The following is a 16,388-nucleotide window of genomic DNA, read 5'->3' as shown; positions in this document are numbered from 1 at the left end:
GAGGCTGTAAAGGTACTTCAGATAAATATTTAGTTAAGGGTATGAATACTTATGCAATGTACTTTTTTTATTTTTAATACATTTACGAAGTTGTGACAATTCTGTTTTTGCTTTGTGAATATGGTGCATGGAGTGTAGATTGATGTGGGGGAATAAAGTCATTTAAAGCAGTTTAACATAAGGCAGCAACATAAAATGTGAAAAAAGGAAGGGGTATGAATACATTCGCAAGGCGCTGTATCTGTACATGGTAAATGCAGTTATTTTTAAGCAGTTGTTGACATCCTATCTATAACGTGATTTAGCCAAAATAACTTTACCACTTTTGCGTGCAAAGGTTCTGCATGATCCTCTAGTTCAATATTCTCTGGGTCTGAATTGATATAGAAATATTGACGAACTTGCCGTTTTGGCAAGGGGGCGGGGCAGTACTGAAACGCTATCTAAGCTGTTCGCCAATCACAATGCACTGGAACAGCTAACCAATCACAACATATTTTGTATTTCGGAAGGCGGCCTTCATCAAATCCGCAACTAATCGAGCCGTTAGTGCCAGGCTGGGGAGAAAGGCATTGTAATAATGTAAATTATGTGAAAAATTTGATTTTTTAACCACCAAGCATGAGAGCATGTTCTAGTACACCCCCCAAAACAAAATCAAGACTTTGTAAAAGAGCATAATAGGATGCCTTTAAGAGTTTGACCTGATAATAACCTTTGTCTCATGACATTAAACATTGGGCAGACCAAAAGCACGCTTCACCATCAAGGGAGTCCCACAATATTGACATTTAGGTGCTTCACCCATCAATAAATGTCCATGAGTTAATCTAGTATGTTCAATCTGAGACCTTGTATACACAACTTGGTCATGCCTAGATTTAAAAGAATAAATATCTTGTTCCTACAACAGAATTTATTACAAATAGTTTATTTTGACATTCTTCCCATTCCGCTTGCCATTTCTCCAATATGTTTGTCTAGCAAGAGAGGGAAATTCATTGCTCTGTCTGGAGAATTATTGCTCTGTCTGTAACAGAATTATGCCTACTGAAAACACTGGGAGGGATGTGACATTCTCTCTGAGGCCGGGTCAGTCAAAGTGGTTTTGTTTTTTTTTATATTATTTTGATATTCAATTTCAGTTTAGACTTAATGGTGCATAGTTCAAAATGAGCTTTTTTTTAAATTTAGTATCATCGTTTCAGCATAGTTTTCACCCCTTATAACAGGTGTTTGTCTGACACACTACACTTCATCAGAAACGATTCACAACACCTCATACTGCAGTGCTTTTTGGATCTACAGTATTTGCCAGTGTATGTTGCCTTTGAAATGTTTCACAGGGACCCCTAATATACTTTAAATACATTTATTTCATGCCAGGTATACGGCAATATTTATGTACTTAATAAAAATACCCTGCAATTGTACTTGTGGTATATTAAACTGGTATACTTGAAGTCTGCTAAATTGGAACAGTTAATTTTGTACTTAAAGGGATCATCGGAGGCCCATTTTACACAAGTTGATATGATTCTTTAGGGTCTTAATGAAAGGTCTGTAACATACTGTGATTAAAATTTCTCAATGGTAGAGTATGGTGTCTTCAGCACACTGATCTAGTCCATGTTTCTTTAAATCCTAGTGAGCTCTGCTGTTCACCCGTTTTTGCAGCTCAGTTTCTATAAATGCTCTGGATGAATGAGGGAAGGAGCTTTGAACATTACATGATGTCTACGTAATACAAACACTTTTCAAGCCATTAATAGGGTCATACATTAATGAAAGAGAGCACATTTGGTTTTCTCTCAGAGGAGGACATTTCAGATTCAAGAAGAACAAATCACAAACACATCCAACCTTTGGGGTCTTGAGAAAGCTTATATTATACATGGAGAATACACACCTCCTTAGGACCACGCTGTAGAACGGGATACACAGATCAGAGCTGGGCGGCAGAATCTTTGTCAACTGGATCTTGATGTCAATCTCTTGATTGTCAGTTTTTCTCTCAGCTTTAAGATGAACAACCTGTTACACAGCAAAGCCAAAGTAAAGCTGGGTAATTACGTGTGCTTAAAGTGAAAAACAATATCTAATGTGCACACAAACCTCTTCAAGACGTTTTGGCAGATAGAGGATGGATCCATCAAAAGCCACCACCTCCCCTGTAGTAGGCCGATGCTCCTTCATCATACCGAAGCGCATACCGAGAGACTCAATGTTCGGCCTGAAATTCGATAGCTGATCATTAATGCCATTAATCATGCTTTCTCTAAAAAAAAAAGATGCAGCTAATCATAATTATTCTATCAATACTGGTTACTATATAAGGCATGATCTGCTTTATTCCGACAGGCAGAAGCAAACATGTTCCCATTAAAAAATGCATACGAAAAGGTGCATTAATTTGTCTTCATACTTTGATTGTTCAAGAAGATCAATAATTGCCAATAATCAATTACACAGCATTAGCTCTGAACAATGTATGAGGTAACACCTGAAGTTCGTTGGTTTCCATTCTTCCATCTTCATTTGACCCTCTAACTCTAGCACTATTCTTTTTCTATTCTATCTGCTTGTTTTATTTTTATTTATTATAAAACAAACCTTTGCATGCTGTGTTAGGCTAAATTAGATTTGTCACAGCACTTACATATTATTGCTAAAAAGCATCTGCTAAATGACTAAATATAAATGTTTCCAATGGAATAAATAAGTGCCCTACTGTGACTCTGATGTTAACTTGTTTAAAATAATCTGGTACAATAAAAACACATCTGGCCATGTACAGCAAATTCAATACGGCAGCCACCAAAGACTTAACTATATTTTGACTCACGTAAAAGTAACATGGTACTGAAACACAGCTTCATTTTTGCAGCAGATGGGGATGTAGTTTGACCCGATGGATACGGGACTGCCTTTTGTTCCCATTTTCTGCAGAGGCTCCCTGTAGAAACATTTTAGAAGAGAAACATTAGCCTGCACCAACTTGTCAGATTGATTCATTAATAAGAACAGCACCAATGAAACAAATCATTTGCAAATTAGGCAGAATTGGGTAATAACTCTGCTACATTGTATATTATGTATACAACAGTTAAAAAGTTGGGGGTCAGTAAGTCTTGTTTGTTAATAAACGATGCATTTATTTAATCAAAGATATTGTGAATTATTGTTATAACTGCTTTGTTTAAAATATTTTAAAAAGTCATTTATTCATGTGATTTTTCATCATTACTCCAGTCTTCAGTGTCACATGATCCTTCAGAAATCATTCTAATATGATGATTCGCTGCTCAAGAAACATTTCTGATTATCATCAATGTTCAATGTGCTGCTTAATATGTTTGTGGAGACTGGGATACATTTTTTCAGGATTTTTTTTAATGTACACAAAACAACATTTGTTTGAAATATAAATATTCTGTAACACTAAAGATGTCTCTACAGTCACTTGATCAACTTAATGTGTCCTTGCTAAGTATTCATTTCTTAAACCTTCTTGAAATTATATATTTTTTTTTAAAATCACAAACATGACAAGAAATGACTGAAAGAGGATTCATACTTCACTGTCTCAATTTTCACTTCAACTTTTGGGGGTGTTCCTGGAGGAACTGGGGCTTCTTCAGAGACTGAGGCAGCAGAATGAAAGGAGAACGGGGCCGCAATGGGAGACACGGGGCCCGACGGGCCAATCGGTCCACGACCAACACTCATATGAGGCAACGCAGCTCTCCCAACACCAGCAAATCCTCTGCCCAGGAAACTGCAACAACACAAAGCAATAGGGGTGTAGAAATTAATCGTTTCTACGGTGCATCGCGATGCAGACGAGGACTAGGGATGTGAAACAACAATTGAGTACTCGGCCGTGACGGTGACGATCGATCATGAAAACGATGATCGTGGAAAAAAAAATAAATTCTGATTGGTTATAGCAGCACTTTGGGTGGCACCCTGAGCTCTGATTGTTCAGCTTGCAACAGCATGCGGTTCAAAGTAAACAGGTGCATCTCAGAAAATTAGAATATGGTGAAAGAGTTCATGTTTTCTTGATAACTTATTTCAAAAAGTGAAACTTTCATATATTTACTTTATTTTTACAGGGACAATGCACAATTAAAAGTAATTGCACCAGAGTTAGCTAATATACATCTGCTGTCCCTGTGCAGGTAAACTAATTAAATAACATACAATATTACATATACACCACATAGAACATCACAATACATATATCTACAAAAGTAAAAAACAATATATAAAAAAAAAAGCCACAAAGCATTTTCCTTTCTCAAAATGCGGTGGGGGTGGCACCATCCTGATCATGTGCACACAATGTACCCACCCTTCAAGTGGCTGAAAAACACTTTTTACACGATTAAAGAAAATTACAATTTTAAAGTTTTATTTTCTCTCACCTAATATTTTATTTATTCTTAAAATAGCCTTATCTGGTTATCAAATGAAGGCATGAAACATTAATTTAATTTATCTTTAAATGACTGAAAATTAAACTTTTTGGCAAACAAAAGGGGATTTACTATTAAAATTAAAGCATGGAAGAAATGTTGTGTGATCATTCCTTAAAAATAAAGTTTTCATAATTTTAGTAGTGGGCCTATGTACATTCTGCTGAACAAATATATTTCTGCTGCAATGTCTTCAAATTAAACCAGACCTTTATTTTGACGGGTTGCCATGAATACCTTTAAATTTCTGTGTGAATGTGAACCTAGTTTTACTCAAAAGAAACGGTGAAACGCTCATGAAGGGACTCCTTCAGAGCAGTTCTGGAGATGTTGTTCGTGTGTTTATGTCCTCATTGGGACGGCAGACGCTGAAGTCACCGCGAGCGTCAGTCTGTGTGTGGTAAAGGAAAACACGCCTCATTCATTCATACAGAGATATGATCACGTAATGAGTTATAATGCTCATCAGATCACGTAAATCAGTGGTAAATGAATATAAATGATTCTGTGTAAAGAAATATCAAGCAAACATGTATAAAAATATAAAAACCCTGGCAAAGCTATTATTATCAGCGCATGTGAGCAGAGCAGATCAGTGAAGGAGATTTTTCCAGCGTTGCCTAGTACAGCTGTACTACAGCATGTCACAGCACAGTAACACTACTGCAAACAGGGACAAGTAGAAATTTCTTAGCGCGTTATTTGAGCAGAGCTTTTCCGGTGATCATGAGCAGTAAATGAGCAGAATGCACATTGATAGAGCAGAATATTGAACGAAGCGTCACGCGGCGCAGTGATGAGAGTGAAACACTGCTGGGCGGCGCAGCATATATTTCCGGTGGCCGAAAATTCAGTGCATCCCTAGTAAATGGACTAAACGATTCTTCAAAGCACATAATTTGCCTCAATGATTTTTGTATTAGAGTTACTCAGGGAATCGTTTCAGCCCTAGACATAAGCATTATGAGAACTTTCTAGAATGTGAAATCTATAGTAAATTAATCGCTTTTGAAACCTATCGATGATCGAAATTGCCAAAAATGCCCATCCCTAAAGAGGACCATTCGTATCAGTTCAGTAATAGACTATAACCAATTGTAACGTACTGACGCTTTTCTGACATCATATGTCAATGGCGGAGGGAGGCGAGACACGAGTGCGAGTAATTAAAATGCTCCAACTACTTGAAAAGCCGACGTTAGGGCACATTTCAGCTATTATGAACAACCTGGTAAGCACGATCTAGAGAAGACACACGCTGTGTGTAAATCATGGCATGCACAAATAAATATGTAGAGGGTAATCCCACTAACTTGAGAAACCACATCAACAGTTTTCACCCTGAGCTGTTAACGCCTGTCAGTGCCAAGTATTTACTTGTGTATTTGTTCTATGGCTCCTGTTGTTTTCGGTGCCCAGACTTAGTTTTGTTTGATACATTCAAGAAGTGCGTTTTGTTTGAGCAGGTAAAATTAAAAAAAAGTTTAGTTCATATATCTGACTGCTTGCATTTATTGACAAAGTTGTATACATGAAGTAAAACTGAAAATTGAGGATGCAGTGCATCATCAATGCATCGTGATATTGAATTGAACCAAATCGATGACATGATAATCGTAATCAAACCCAACCGTGAGACCAGTGTAGGATCACACCACTCCCTTTAGGGATTGTTCACCCAAAAAAAAAAAAAAAAAAAAAAAAACTTTTCAATTGTGAAGCAAAATGATAAGCTCCAAAAAGTTAACGAAGGGCACATAAAATGATCATACAGGTAACTCATATGACTTCTTAAGTTGTCTGAAGCCATATGTGTGACAAACACAAAGATTTGAGCTGTTATGCACTTACTATCTTCAGTCATGCAGGTTTGGGATGACATGTAGGCGAAGATTTTTTTATTTTGGGGTGAACTATTACTTAAAGCTTTCCATGTGCAAAAAAATAAAAAATTAGCAACTCCAAAAAAACTGCACTAAGAAGACAAGTAAGAAACAACACCTGATGGCTTCTTCGACGCGAGTTTCTTCTCTTTCCGGAGTCAGAGCGGCTGCCCCAATGATGGTCGGCTTAGACTGGACATCTGCCCCCAAATCACCTGCTGCCCCCCGTCCTGAATTAGGACAGAAAAAACAACATACAGTACAGACAAATAACAGAGTCATACTCACAGCGAAATGCTGGTTTCAGAGTTCACACTGCTACCTCATTAAATGAACTGTAGGAGATTATATGAACACAAAATATGGATAGAAAGACACGAAGGATCGCAAAAAAGTAAATCGAATTGTCCTGACTAGGGCCCTATGATTTCCGTGACGGAACTTCATCTCCAAAGCTGCTCTGGTAGTCACTTCACCAGCATTTCATTTGAGAAAACATAAACAGAAACTAAATTCAACCCATCTAAATAAAAGTTTGGTGTAACCTGAAAGTATCATAGAAGTTATTATTGAACAGTACTATGTACTTCAACGCAATAAGAATTAGGGCTGTCGCGACTAGTCGATTACTAAAAATCGTCGACTTCATTTTTCTGTGTCGACTAACCGGCAAAATACCGGAAGTGGCGCATTTCACGGACGAGAATCCATAAAACACATTATTAGACTACTTTCCAAGGCTGCATGATATATTAAACCCATTTAAAAATCATTATTAAGCATAATCGTATTATGGTATAATCGTATTAAAGTATTTTTTCAGAAATACTGCACATTTACATTTTTCACCCAAATAAATTCTGGTAAATAATATTTCTGGCAAATACTTCTTTAAAAAGTGTTTTTTGATCATAATTGTATTATTATTAGTCTAGAACACGTGGATATGTTGTCATTCTCACACTATAATACTGAACTTTGGTATTAACTTCAGTGATCTGGACTGAGATGGACACTTGCTACTTGCTCTCTGTGTTGCACTTCACTTTTGCTTTAAAAAAGGATTTCATAGAAATTTGGATTTCATTTGGTTTAATAAAATATTTTTAAGTAAAATTGTTGATTTTTTTTGCGTGAAATTAGTCGTTTAGATTAATCGAAAAATTAGTCGTTAGATTAATCAAAATAAAAATAGTCGTTAGTGGCAGCCCTAATACGAATAACGTTACAGTTTATAATATTTTAAGGCATATCACACAATTTTTCATCTACTTTTAACACTAAACCTCAATTTGTTTGCCAAAAAAAAAAAAAAAAAAAAAAAATCTAAATTGCATTTTTTTTTTTTTTTTTTTTAGATATTTAATACGTTTTATGCATTCATTTGAGTACACTGATTAAATCATAAAACAGAATCTGGAAAACTTAAAACATACAACACAATTTCTGTAGAAAAAACAACATTTCATAGGGAAATATTGCAATTTTTATAAATTTTTTAAATATTAAAGTTGTATTAGTTCAATTGAAGAGACATTTTTTGGTTATTAAAATTGAAGCCATTAAAAAATGAATCCATACATAAACAAAAAACAAAAGGGAATTTGGAATAAAATAAGTTTTATACTGTCCCAAGTAGGTAATTATGATGAAATGTCAACCGACACTAAATTCTTAAAGATTAAAACATCATCCTCACCACTTATGTCATAAACGCCAAGTTTCTTATCCAAAGTTTAATTAGGTTCAGAGGTTGTTTCTTTGGTACGGACATTAATATTGCCATCTGACAGTGTGTGCCACATTTATCAAATGGGAACAGCTGCAGATTGGCAGATGTCGGTTCAGACAGTTGATTAATCCCAGAACCGGTGCATTAGGGACATAAGAAACACTCTGACAATGAGCCATAAATTGTTATAGTGCTGGAAAAGGTTGAAAGTCTTCTTAAAATGTCATGTTTGTGTTAAGATTTTTATTTTTTAAACCAGTCAGGTCAAGTGTAGCCCGAATAAAGCAGAGGCGCCCCAAGAGTTGTGTGTAAGACAAAGAAAGGTCACCGTTTCATACGCCAAGGACGCATTTCATACGCATTATTTCAAGCACTATTTAAGTCTTTACAAAGAAAAAAAAAAAGCTTAAGATTAATGGGCTTACGTTCATCATTTGTATTTACATTGCAGATTAAGTTTGTTTTCATTATAGTAGGGACTGGTGTTGCCAAGGATACAAAAATGATGGCGCACAATTTAATGCCCACTCCAATCAACCTCGCGCTGACATGAATAATAAAACGGGTACGAGTTTGATTAAATGCAGTATTCAGCAGGGTTGACTAAGACGTGTGGTACAGTAAAGGCCCTGCTCCTTATGATGCCAATATGCAACTTTTTAAAAACCAAATGTTGCATCTCAACCTGAATGAACGCGCAAAAATGCTGGCATAAACGTTCACTTTTCAATGGTTTGGGGTTGGTCAGGTCTCTTATGCTCAACCAAAGCTGCATTTATTTGATCTAAACCCACAGTAAAACTAATATTTTGAAATATTAATACAACATAAATAACTTTTATTTGACTATTTTAAAACAATTTATTCCTGATGACCATCTGAATTTTCAGCATCATTACTCCAGTCTTCAGTGTCACATGATTCATCAGAAATGCATTTCTTATTATTATCATCAATGTTGAAAACAGTTGCAGTGTTTCCCCTACAATGTATTAAGCAGCGGTGCAGCGCCGCTGAAAAATCTTCACATGATCAGTAATATCACGACATTCACTTACATACCTAAAAACACAAACATGGCGACCGGCGGCGCTGCTAATGCGATGGCTCTGAATCCACTTGTTGACAAGAAAGGAGGAAAGAGCCACAAATGGAAATTATTTTTGATTAGGCTAATGTCACGTTGCCATAAGGGGCCGTTCACATTCACTCTCGTTTTGCTCTCCTCTGTTCATGGTTGCATAGCAACGACAGACGCCACGGGAGAGCGAGCAAGCGCTTGTGGAAAGGAGAAAGCGAACTGCGAAATTGGTACCGAAAACCGTCAATTTTCACTGGTATTGAAAATACCATTCATTTTTCAGATGGGTGAAATCCTGTGGCATACCAATCTCCAGTGTGAACTGTGAGCGTGACTTTTCCACACTGAATAGGGTTTTTTAATCAGATCCATTATTCATTCATTAAGACATATTGACGTGATTTCTGTATACCTACAGCTCCAGGCACACTGAAATCTCTTCATGCAGATACCTGGTACATACCTTTTTTCACAAAAAAATAACCCAACATCCGATCAATAAAAACTCACCTGATATGACACCCTACATGATATGAATCTTCTATGAAAAGCCCAGAAACATTAAGTGCTCACAGATTGGGTGTGGCCCTTGCCATTAGGATAAAATTTTCAATAAATTGTAAATAATCTTTTTCTGGGTTGTGCCGTTTCATTTTTCCACTATCTATTTCTACCTTACAGCTGAAAATTAACACAAAAGAAAAACATGAATAATCCTGTCCTAATCTTGTTTGTGACCAGTTCAAGGTAAAATAAACAGTAAAATTTTGAAATATTTTTACTATTTAAAATAACTGTTTACCGTTTGAATATATTGTAAAATGAAATTTATTCCTGTAATCAAAGCTGTATTTTCAGCCTCATTACTCGTCTAATAATACTGTCCTAATCTTGTTTGTGACCAGTTCAAGGTACGTGCTGCAATAATCATGCCTTCTGTTGATGGTATGTCAAGTTTGTATGTCTCAAAATGTGCATTTCTATCCACAAAACTTGCCAGAAGTCATGGTTTAAGGGGTTATTAAAAAAAAAAAAAAAATCTTCCGGGGGTGCAAGCCCTCGGACCCCCCGCGAGCGGCTTGGTAACAGCCTCCGGCCCGTAACAGCACCGCTGTGTTGTGCTGCTTAATCTTTTTGTAGAAACTAAGTGTGATACACTGTTTAGGATTCCTTGAGGAATAGAAAGCTCAAAAGAACAGCATTTATATGAAAAATAAATATTCTGAAACATTATAAATGTCTCACTTTTGATCAATTCATCCTTGCTGAATAGAATCATTTCTGTCAAAACAACCAAGAGAGAATATATAATAAATAAAAAAAGAAAAAATGTGGTGCCAATCTCTTGTGTCCTTTTTGGAGTTGTGACTGGTCGTCAAAAAGAGGGTGAGTAAATGACTGAACTTAAATTTTTGGGTAAATTTAAAGTAATTCCTGAAAATCTAAAGATACATACATACACAATGAAGCAAAAATAATTATCTTTTTCTCTCACATACCAACAGGTGTAGCTCCTCTTCCCCATGTCTTTCCCGGTTCAATGCCCAGGCCCCTGAACATAGACATCAGCGATGACCCCGGCCCAGGAGCCTCACCCTAAAAGAAAGCCAAGCCTGAGACTTTTGCAGAAATCCATTGCTAAATCAAATGTGTTTATCTGGAACTTGTATAACAATAAACACTTATTTCCTGAAATTTGTTGAGACATTTAATTGAATTCACTAATTTAGTGAAATAAATATGTGCTGCATGTTTCAGACTGAAGCATGGCACTGTGTTCTTTTACACGAGCAGCTCTTTATCTGCTGGTGTTTGCAGCACCTGAGAACAGCTTAGTTCACGAGTGTTGAGAATAGAGTAGTTATCATCTTCAATAGAGTAACAGAAACAGCTTAAATTGCCATGCACTATGTTTTTCAGCTTGAATTAATGTGTTGACATTGCAGAAGTGACTGAATTCCCTTTATGATGCTGCACAAATTTTACAAAAACGTTACACAAATACACATTAATATTGTATTTTTACAAACAGTTGTAGTGCAAAGTATAACTTAAGTTGTTTAACTTTCATTTGATTAAAAGATAAATGTGTTATGCCAGAAATTGATCAAAACTATTTCTCAGAAAAAAAATTCATAGAGCTATTGTTAAAAATACATTAATAAATTTGGATGTTTTTATGCATTCAAATAATTAGACATAATTAAATTAAACAGAATTTGGTAACAAAAAAACAAAACATAGGGCCCCAAAAATGTAATTTTTGTTCAACTTTGGGCGGGACAATAATTCAATAGCAATATGCATCACGATATAATTTCTCAATAACGGTGATATGATTTTTAAACACATTTCTGATATACATTACCAGTGTTTCTCATACACGGATTTATTTGTGGCGTTTGACTTTGTTGAATAAATAGGAGCATTACACGTTTCAAAATGCGTCCCGGGTATTTTATATGAATGCATCTCTGAAGGGAACCGACTGTCTTCAGAAAGGTTTTGATGACATTTTATCACGTTCATGAGCGGAGATGCATTGATCACAGCCGTTACCGGGGGAAACCACTAGTTCTGCTGCTCTCACAGCGCCTCCTGCTGGCAGACAATCAGATTGCATTATCAAGAATAAGCCCGTCTCAAGCAACATGCTTTCAGTGGTGCTCAATTTTATTTTTTTTTTCTGCAGCAACTCAAAGCACTATTCATACTCTTTATCCTGGATGAAGCACATTTGTTTCAATCTATAAGAGCAATCAGCCTACACTACCAGTCAAAAGTTTGAACAGTACGGTTTTAACTTTAACTACGGTTTAAGAATTCTCATCTGCTCACCAAGCCTGCATTTATTTCATCCAAAGTACAGCAAAAACAGTAAAATTTTGAAATATTTTTACTATTTAAAATAACTGTTTACCGTTTTAATATATTGTAAAATGAAATTTATTCCTGTAATCAAAGCTGTATTTTCAGCATCATTACTCCAGTCTTCAGTGTCACATGATCTTCAGAAATCACTCTAATATGCTGATTTGCCGACGATCAATATTTAAAACAGTGGAATGCATATTTTTCAGGATTCTTTGAATAGAAAGACCCAAAGATCAGCATTTATCTGAAATAAAAAGCTTTTGTTACATTTATACACTATTCCATTCAAAACCTTGGAGTCAGTATAATTTATTTATTTATATTTTTTGGAAAGAAATTAACACTTATTTAGCAAGGATTCTGTAAATTGATCAAAAGTGATTAATAAAGACATCTATAAAGTTACAAAAGATTTCCATTTCAGATAAATGCTGTTTTTCTGATCTTTCTATTCAATGAAACCTGAAAAAAAATTCTACTTAGCCGTTTTCAACATTATAATAAATGTTTTTTGAGCAGTATATCAGAATGATTTCTCTTGTGACTGGAGTAATGATGCTAAAAATTCAGCTTTAAAAAGACAAAACAGGAATAAATTACATTTTAAAATAGAAAACAGTTATTTTAAATACCAAAAATACTTCAAAATGTTATTGTTTTTGCTGTATTTTGGATCAAATAAAGGCAGGCTTGGTGAACATGAGAATTCTTAAAAAAAAAAAAACATTAGAAGTCATACGGTTCAAAAACTTTTGACCGGTAGTATATGTTAGCCTATAGTTTAAAGATATTAATATTAATAAGGTGAGTCTGAGATGTTTATTTGAAAGCGATTTCACATTTCTTGTTTGTATGAAGGCTAAATACAAATAAAAGGTGAACATTATTTGTTTTTTTTTTTATTAAAAAAAAAAAGTTTTATAGGAGGAGGTTTTGTAGACTTGTCAAATTTATAGTTTGTAGGTACAGACATCTGTTGCGGCCATTCTTGGCAGTTTTTATGAGGCTTTTTTAAAATAGAGTTCATATCGATATCGGAATTATATCGTATCAACCGAAATTAAGAAATATATCCTGATATAAATTTTGGCCATATCATCCAGCCCTAGTTAAACTTTTAATAAATTGATGCCAAATGGTTTCCAAGTTATTTAATTAGGCATGCATTTGTATTAGTAACATTTAATTTATCCATTAAAAAGGAACCAAGAATGGAATCTTGAAAAATTTAAATGTAAAAAATGGAATTTAGAAAAATAAAACAGAGTTGGGGAAAAAAAAATAACAGATTTCATAGGGTCCTAATTATAGGCTGGTTGTTTAGACACACATCAGTGTTCAACAACCACGTAAAAGTTAATTTTGCACAATAGGTCCCCTTTACATTGCAATCTTTATTCGAGAAAAAAATAAAAAACAATTTAGATTTTTTCCGTGCAGCCCTAACCGTGTCCACCATTTATTTACCTGGGCAAATGCTGGAGCCACCTCTGTTTGCAGCTCAGGCATCTTTTCCTGTACATCTGATTTTTTGATGTCCAGTGTAGGCACAGGTCCCACAGCAGCCCCTCTCCCTATCCCAACACTGGGCACCAGAGTGGGCAGCAAAAAACCTCGGGCTCTTCCAAAACCTCCCTCGTCTGTCGGTAATCGCACTCCTCTAGGAACGCCCACCACAGGCTCGCTTATAGACGGAGTTATGCCTCTCCCAAACCGCACAGGCATTTCTCCAGGTACGCCTAAGACCCTACCTCGTCCAGGAAGAGGTTCATCTTTAGGCAGAACCAGACCTCTGGCTCGTCCCAATGGGGGCTGGTCAGGCAATTGGCCCTGATCTTCTGCTGACTGCATCCATGGCATGCGGGTGACCCCTGGGGGCCCCGGAAAGGGTGGTCGCTTTGGATCCATTTCTTCCTCTGCTACACTTCAATGCAACTGACAAAAACAAAGCACAGAGATCAAATGAAGGTTTCCTTGACATGTCTATCTACTGCAGAGCTGACACTTTTATGCTGATGATACTATCATTTATACACTTGCTCCATCTATAACACAGGCGGTGAAAGAGCTTCAGATTGCATTTCAGTCGCTGGAAGATGCTCTGGTTAGTTTAAAATTCACAGAAAACAGTTTATGGTTTTTTCAAAAGCTGAGGCACAGGTACTTGATAATCTTAGCATTTTTACATCTGATGGTAAAATGATTGAAAGAGTACCTTCTTATAAGTACTTGGGTATTTGGATTGATGATAAGCTTTTATTCAATGTACACATTGCTAAACTAATCAGGAAGCTCAAACTGAAGCTTGGCTTTTATCAAATCAAATTTTACTATTAATGCCAAAAAGAAACTTGTAGAAGCTACTTTCCTAACTGTGCTTGATTATGGTTATATATTACACATGTATGCGGCCTCTTCTATCTTAACAAGCCTTGATTCGGTATACCATGCTTCACTACGTTTTATTGCAAATGCAATATCCCGTACTCATTCTATATGAGATGGTGGGCTGGACAACATTAGTTATACGTAGAAAACAGCACTGGTACATTTTTATCTATAAAGCAATGTTAGGTAAACTTCCAGCTTATCTCTGTACTCTTCTTTGTCTTTGTTCTGGCAATTACCAGCTACGCTCTTCCAAGTGTTTGCTTTTTAACATACCCCGAGTTTGGACAGAACTGGGGAAAACTGCATTTTCATATTGGGCACCCTGGACATGGAATAATTTGCAAAAAGATCTAAAACTAGATAAATGTGTGTCTATTGGTGAATTTAAAGGCATTATAAAGAGAATGGTATTGGAAGCTTGTGATTGTTTTTGTTGAGAGGATATGTTTAAATATTGTTGTAAAGTGTACTTGTATTTTATAATTGTCTTACTGTATGGCTGCTACCCAGGTCTCTCTTGTAAAACAGATTTTAATTCTCAATGAGACTTCCTGGTTAAATAAAGGTTAAATAGAAATTAAAATCATATTAACTCTCACTGGGCTTTTTCCAAGAGGTTAATCTAAACTACACAACAAACACTCAATCAATGGGTCACTGTGCAACATTTCTGGAAAATATGCGCATTGAAGCACAAAAAGAAACATGCTTCTGTACGCCCAAAATGTCATGTTAATTGCTGTAATCGAGGCTAATGTCATTTTTGCAAACATTCAAAATCTTTATCACAGTCGACATGAGCACGTGCCTTCCTGACAAGCCTCTAAAACAATAGCTGAGATTGTCACTTTTTAAATTTGATTAGCAAATTAAAATTTAATTAACATTATATATATAACATTACTGACGTTTATTTAGTACTTTTTTGTGCTTTGCATGTCGAAACGTGACAGCGCGTGAAGCCCATTCCATCTGATTATTCGACAGAATGACGCACGCAGTAACAAAATGCAATTCTATTCGATTATTTTAGAAACAAATGAAGTTGACGCATGCCTAAAAGCGTAAAATGGGTATAAACGAGGTTAAATGTACCTGCAAACGTAGTCGACACTTCTGTGGCGCTCCAGCAGCCGGCTAAACCTGATTGAACAAATCCTGATTCAATAGTGAGGCACGAGTCGTGATTCTTTTTAATGATTCATTTAAACCAATTCATGACTCATTCGTAAGTAAAAGGAAAGTTTGAGAACACTTGAGTTAGCTAGAACTCAAATAAATCGGTGAATGTTTTACCATGTTTTGGCATTTAGGTTTTTTTTTTAATAACATTAGAAAAAAATAAAAAATAAATTCTCTGAGTGATGAGGCGTATTAAAATGACAAGCAAAAATATTAAACAGTCAATATTTAGCTTTCCTTCTATATCTGATATAGGCTATAAATGTTGACAAATGTTTATTTTAGATGCTTAGATAACATTTTATTTTGATGGTCCCTTCTGAGCATTCTGTTGATAATAAGTAGCCTTACTTTGCATTGACATGTCAACAAACTGTCATTAGTGTATTAGTAGACTGTCAGATTAATATTTGTCTTTATTGTGATACTACTGACTATAAGTACGTCAACTTATTCTATAATCCTATACAAATAATATTAACACTAATGAGGGATATATAGGTGCATGTAACATTGCAATCAACAGAATGTGTTAAAGGGACCATCAAAATAAAGTGAAACCGATGCTTATTTTTGTATGCACACTTATGCATTTTGTATAAAAGAAAATTATCTCCTGGTTAAAAATTCTCAAGAGTTATATATCAGATGTTACCAATACCACCTCTCCTTCCTGTGAGATATTTCCGATATTGTCAGATATTTCTAAAAAAAGATAAAAAAAAAAAGGAAAGGACAAACTGCTAATTTTAGTGATGTCCTCT

General features: G+C 35.5%; 1 protein-coding gene across 1 annotated transcript in view; it reads right to left on the bottom strand.

Annotated features, from left to right (window-relative positions):
- Positions 1-15,627, bottom strand: part of LOC306871132 (piwi-like protein 2) — a 40,589-nt gene extending 24,962 nt beyond the window's left edge. Inside the window, exons 1-8 of the mRNA XM_079418849.1 lie at positions 15,538-15,627; positions 13,519-13,986; positions 10,677-10,773; positions 6,483-6,594; positions 3,578-3,778; positions 2,846-2,956; positions 2,116-2,233; positions 1,910-2,034 (exon numbers count right to left, since the gene is read on the bottom strand). Of these exons, the coding sequence (XP_079274975.1) occupies positions 1,910-2,034; positions 2,116-2,233; positions 2,846-2,956; positions 3,578-3,778; positions 6,483-6,594; positions 10,677-10,773; positions 13,519-13,959 (1,205 nt within the window). The 5' untranslated portion in view covers positions 13,960-13,986; positions 15,538-15,627. The remainder of the gene's footprint in view (positions 1-1,909; positions 2,035-2,115; positions 2,234-2,845; positions 2,957-3,577; positions 3,779-6,482; positions 6,595-10,676; positions 10,774-13,518; positions 13,987-15,537) is intronic.
- Between the last annotated feature and the right edge of the window lie 761 nt (positions 15,628-16,388).

Source organism: Barbus barbus (genome assembly GCF_936440315.1).
Source record: "Barbus barbus genome assembly, chromosome: 6".
NCBI classification, from domain to species: Eukaryota; Metazoa; Chordata; class Actinopteri; order Cypriniformes; family Cyprinidae; genus Barbus; species Barbus barbus.
The sequence above is the reverse complement of the archived record's forward strand: the minus strand, read 5'-3'. Positions and strand labels throughout refer to the sequence as shown.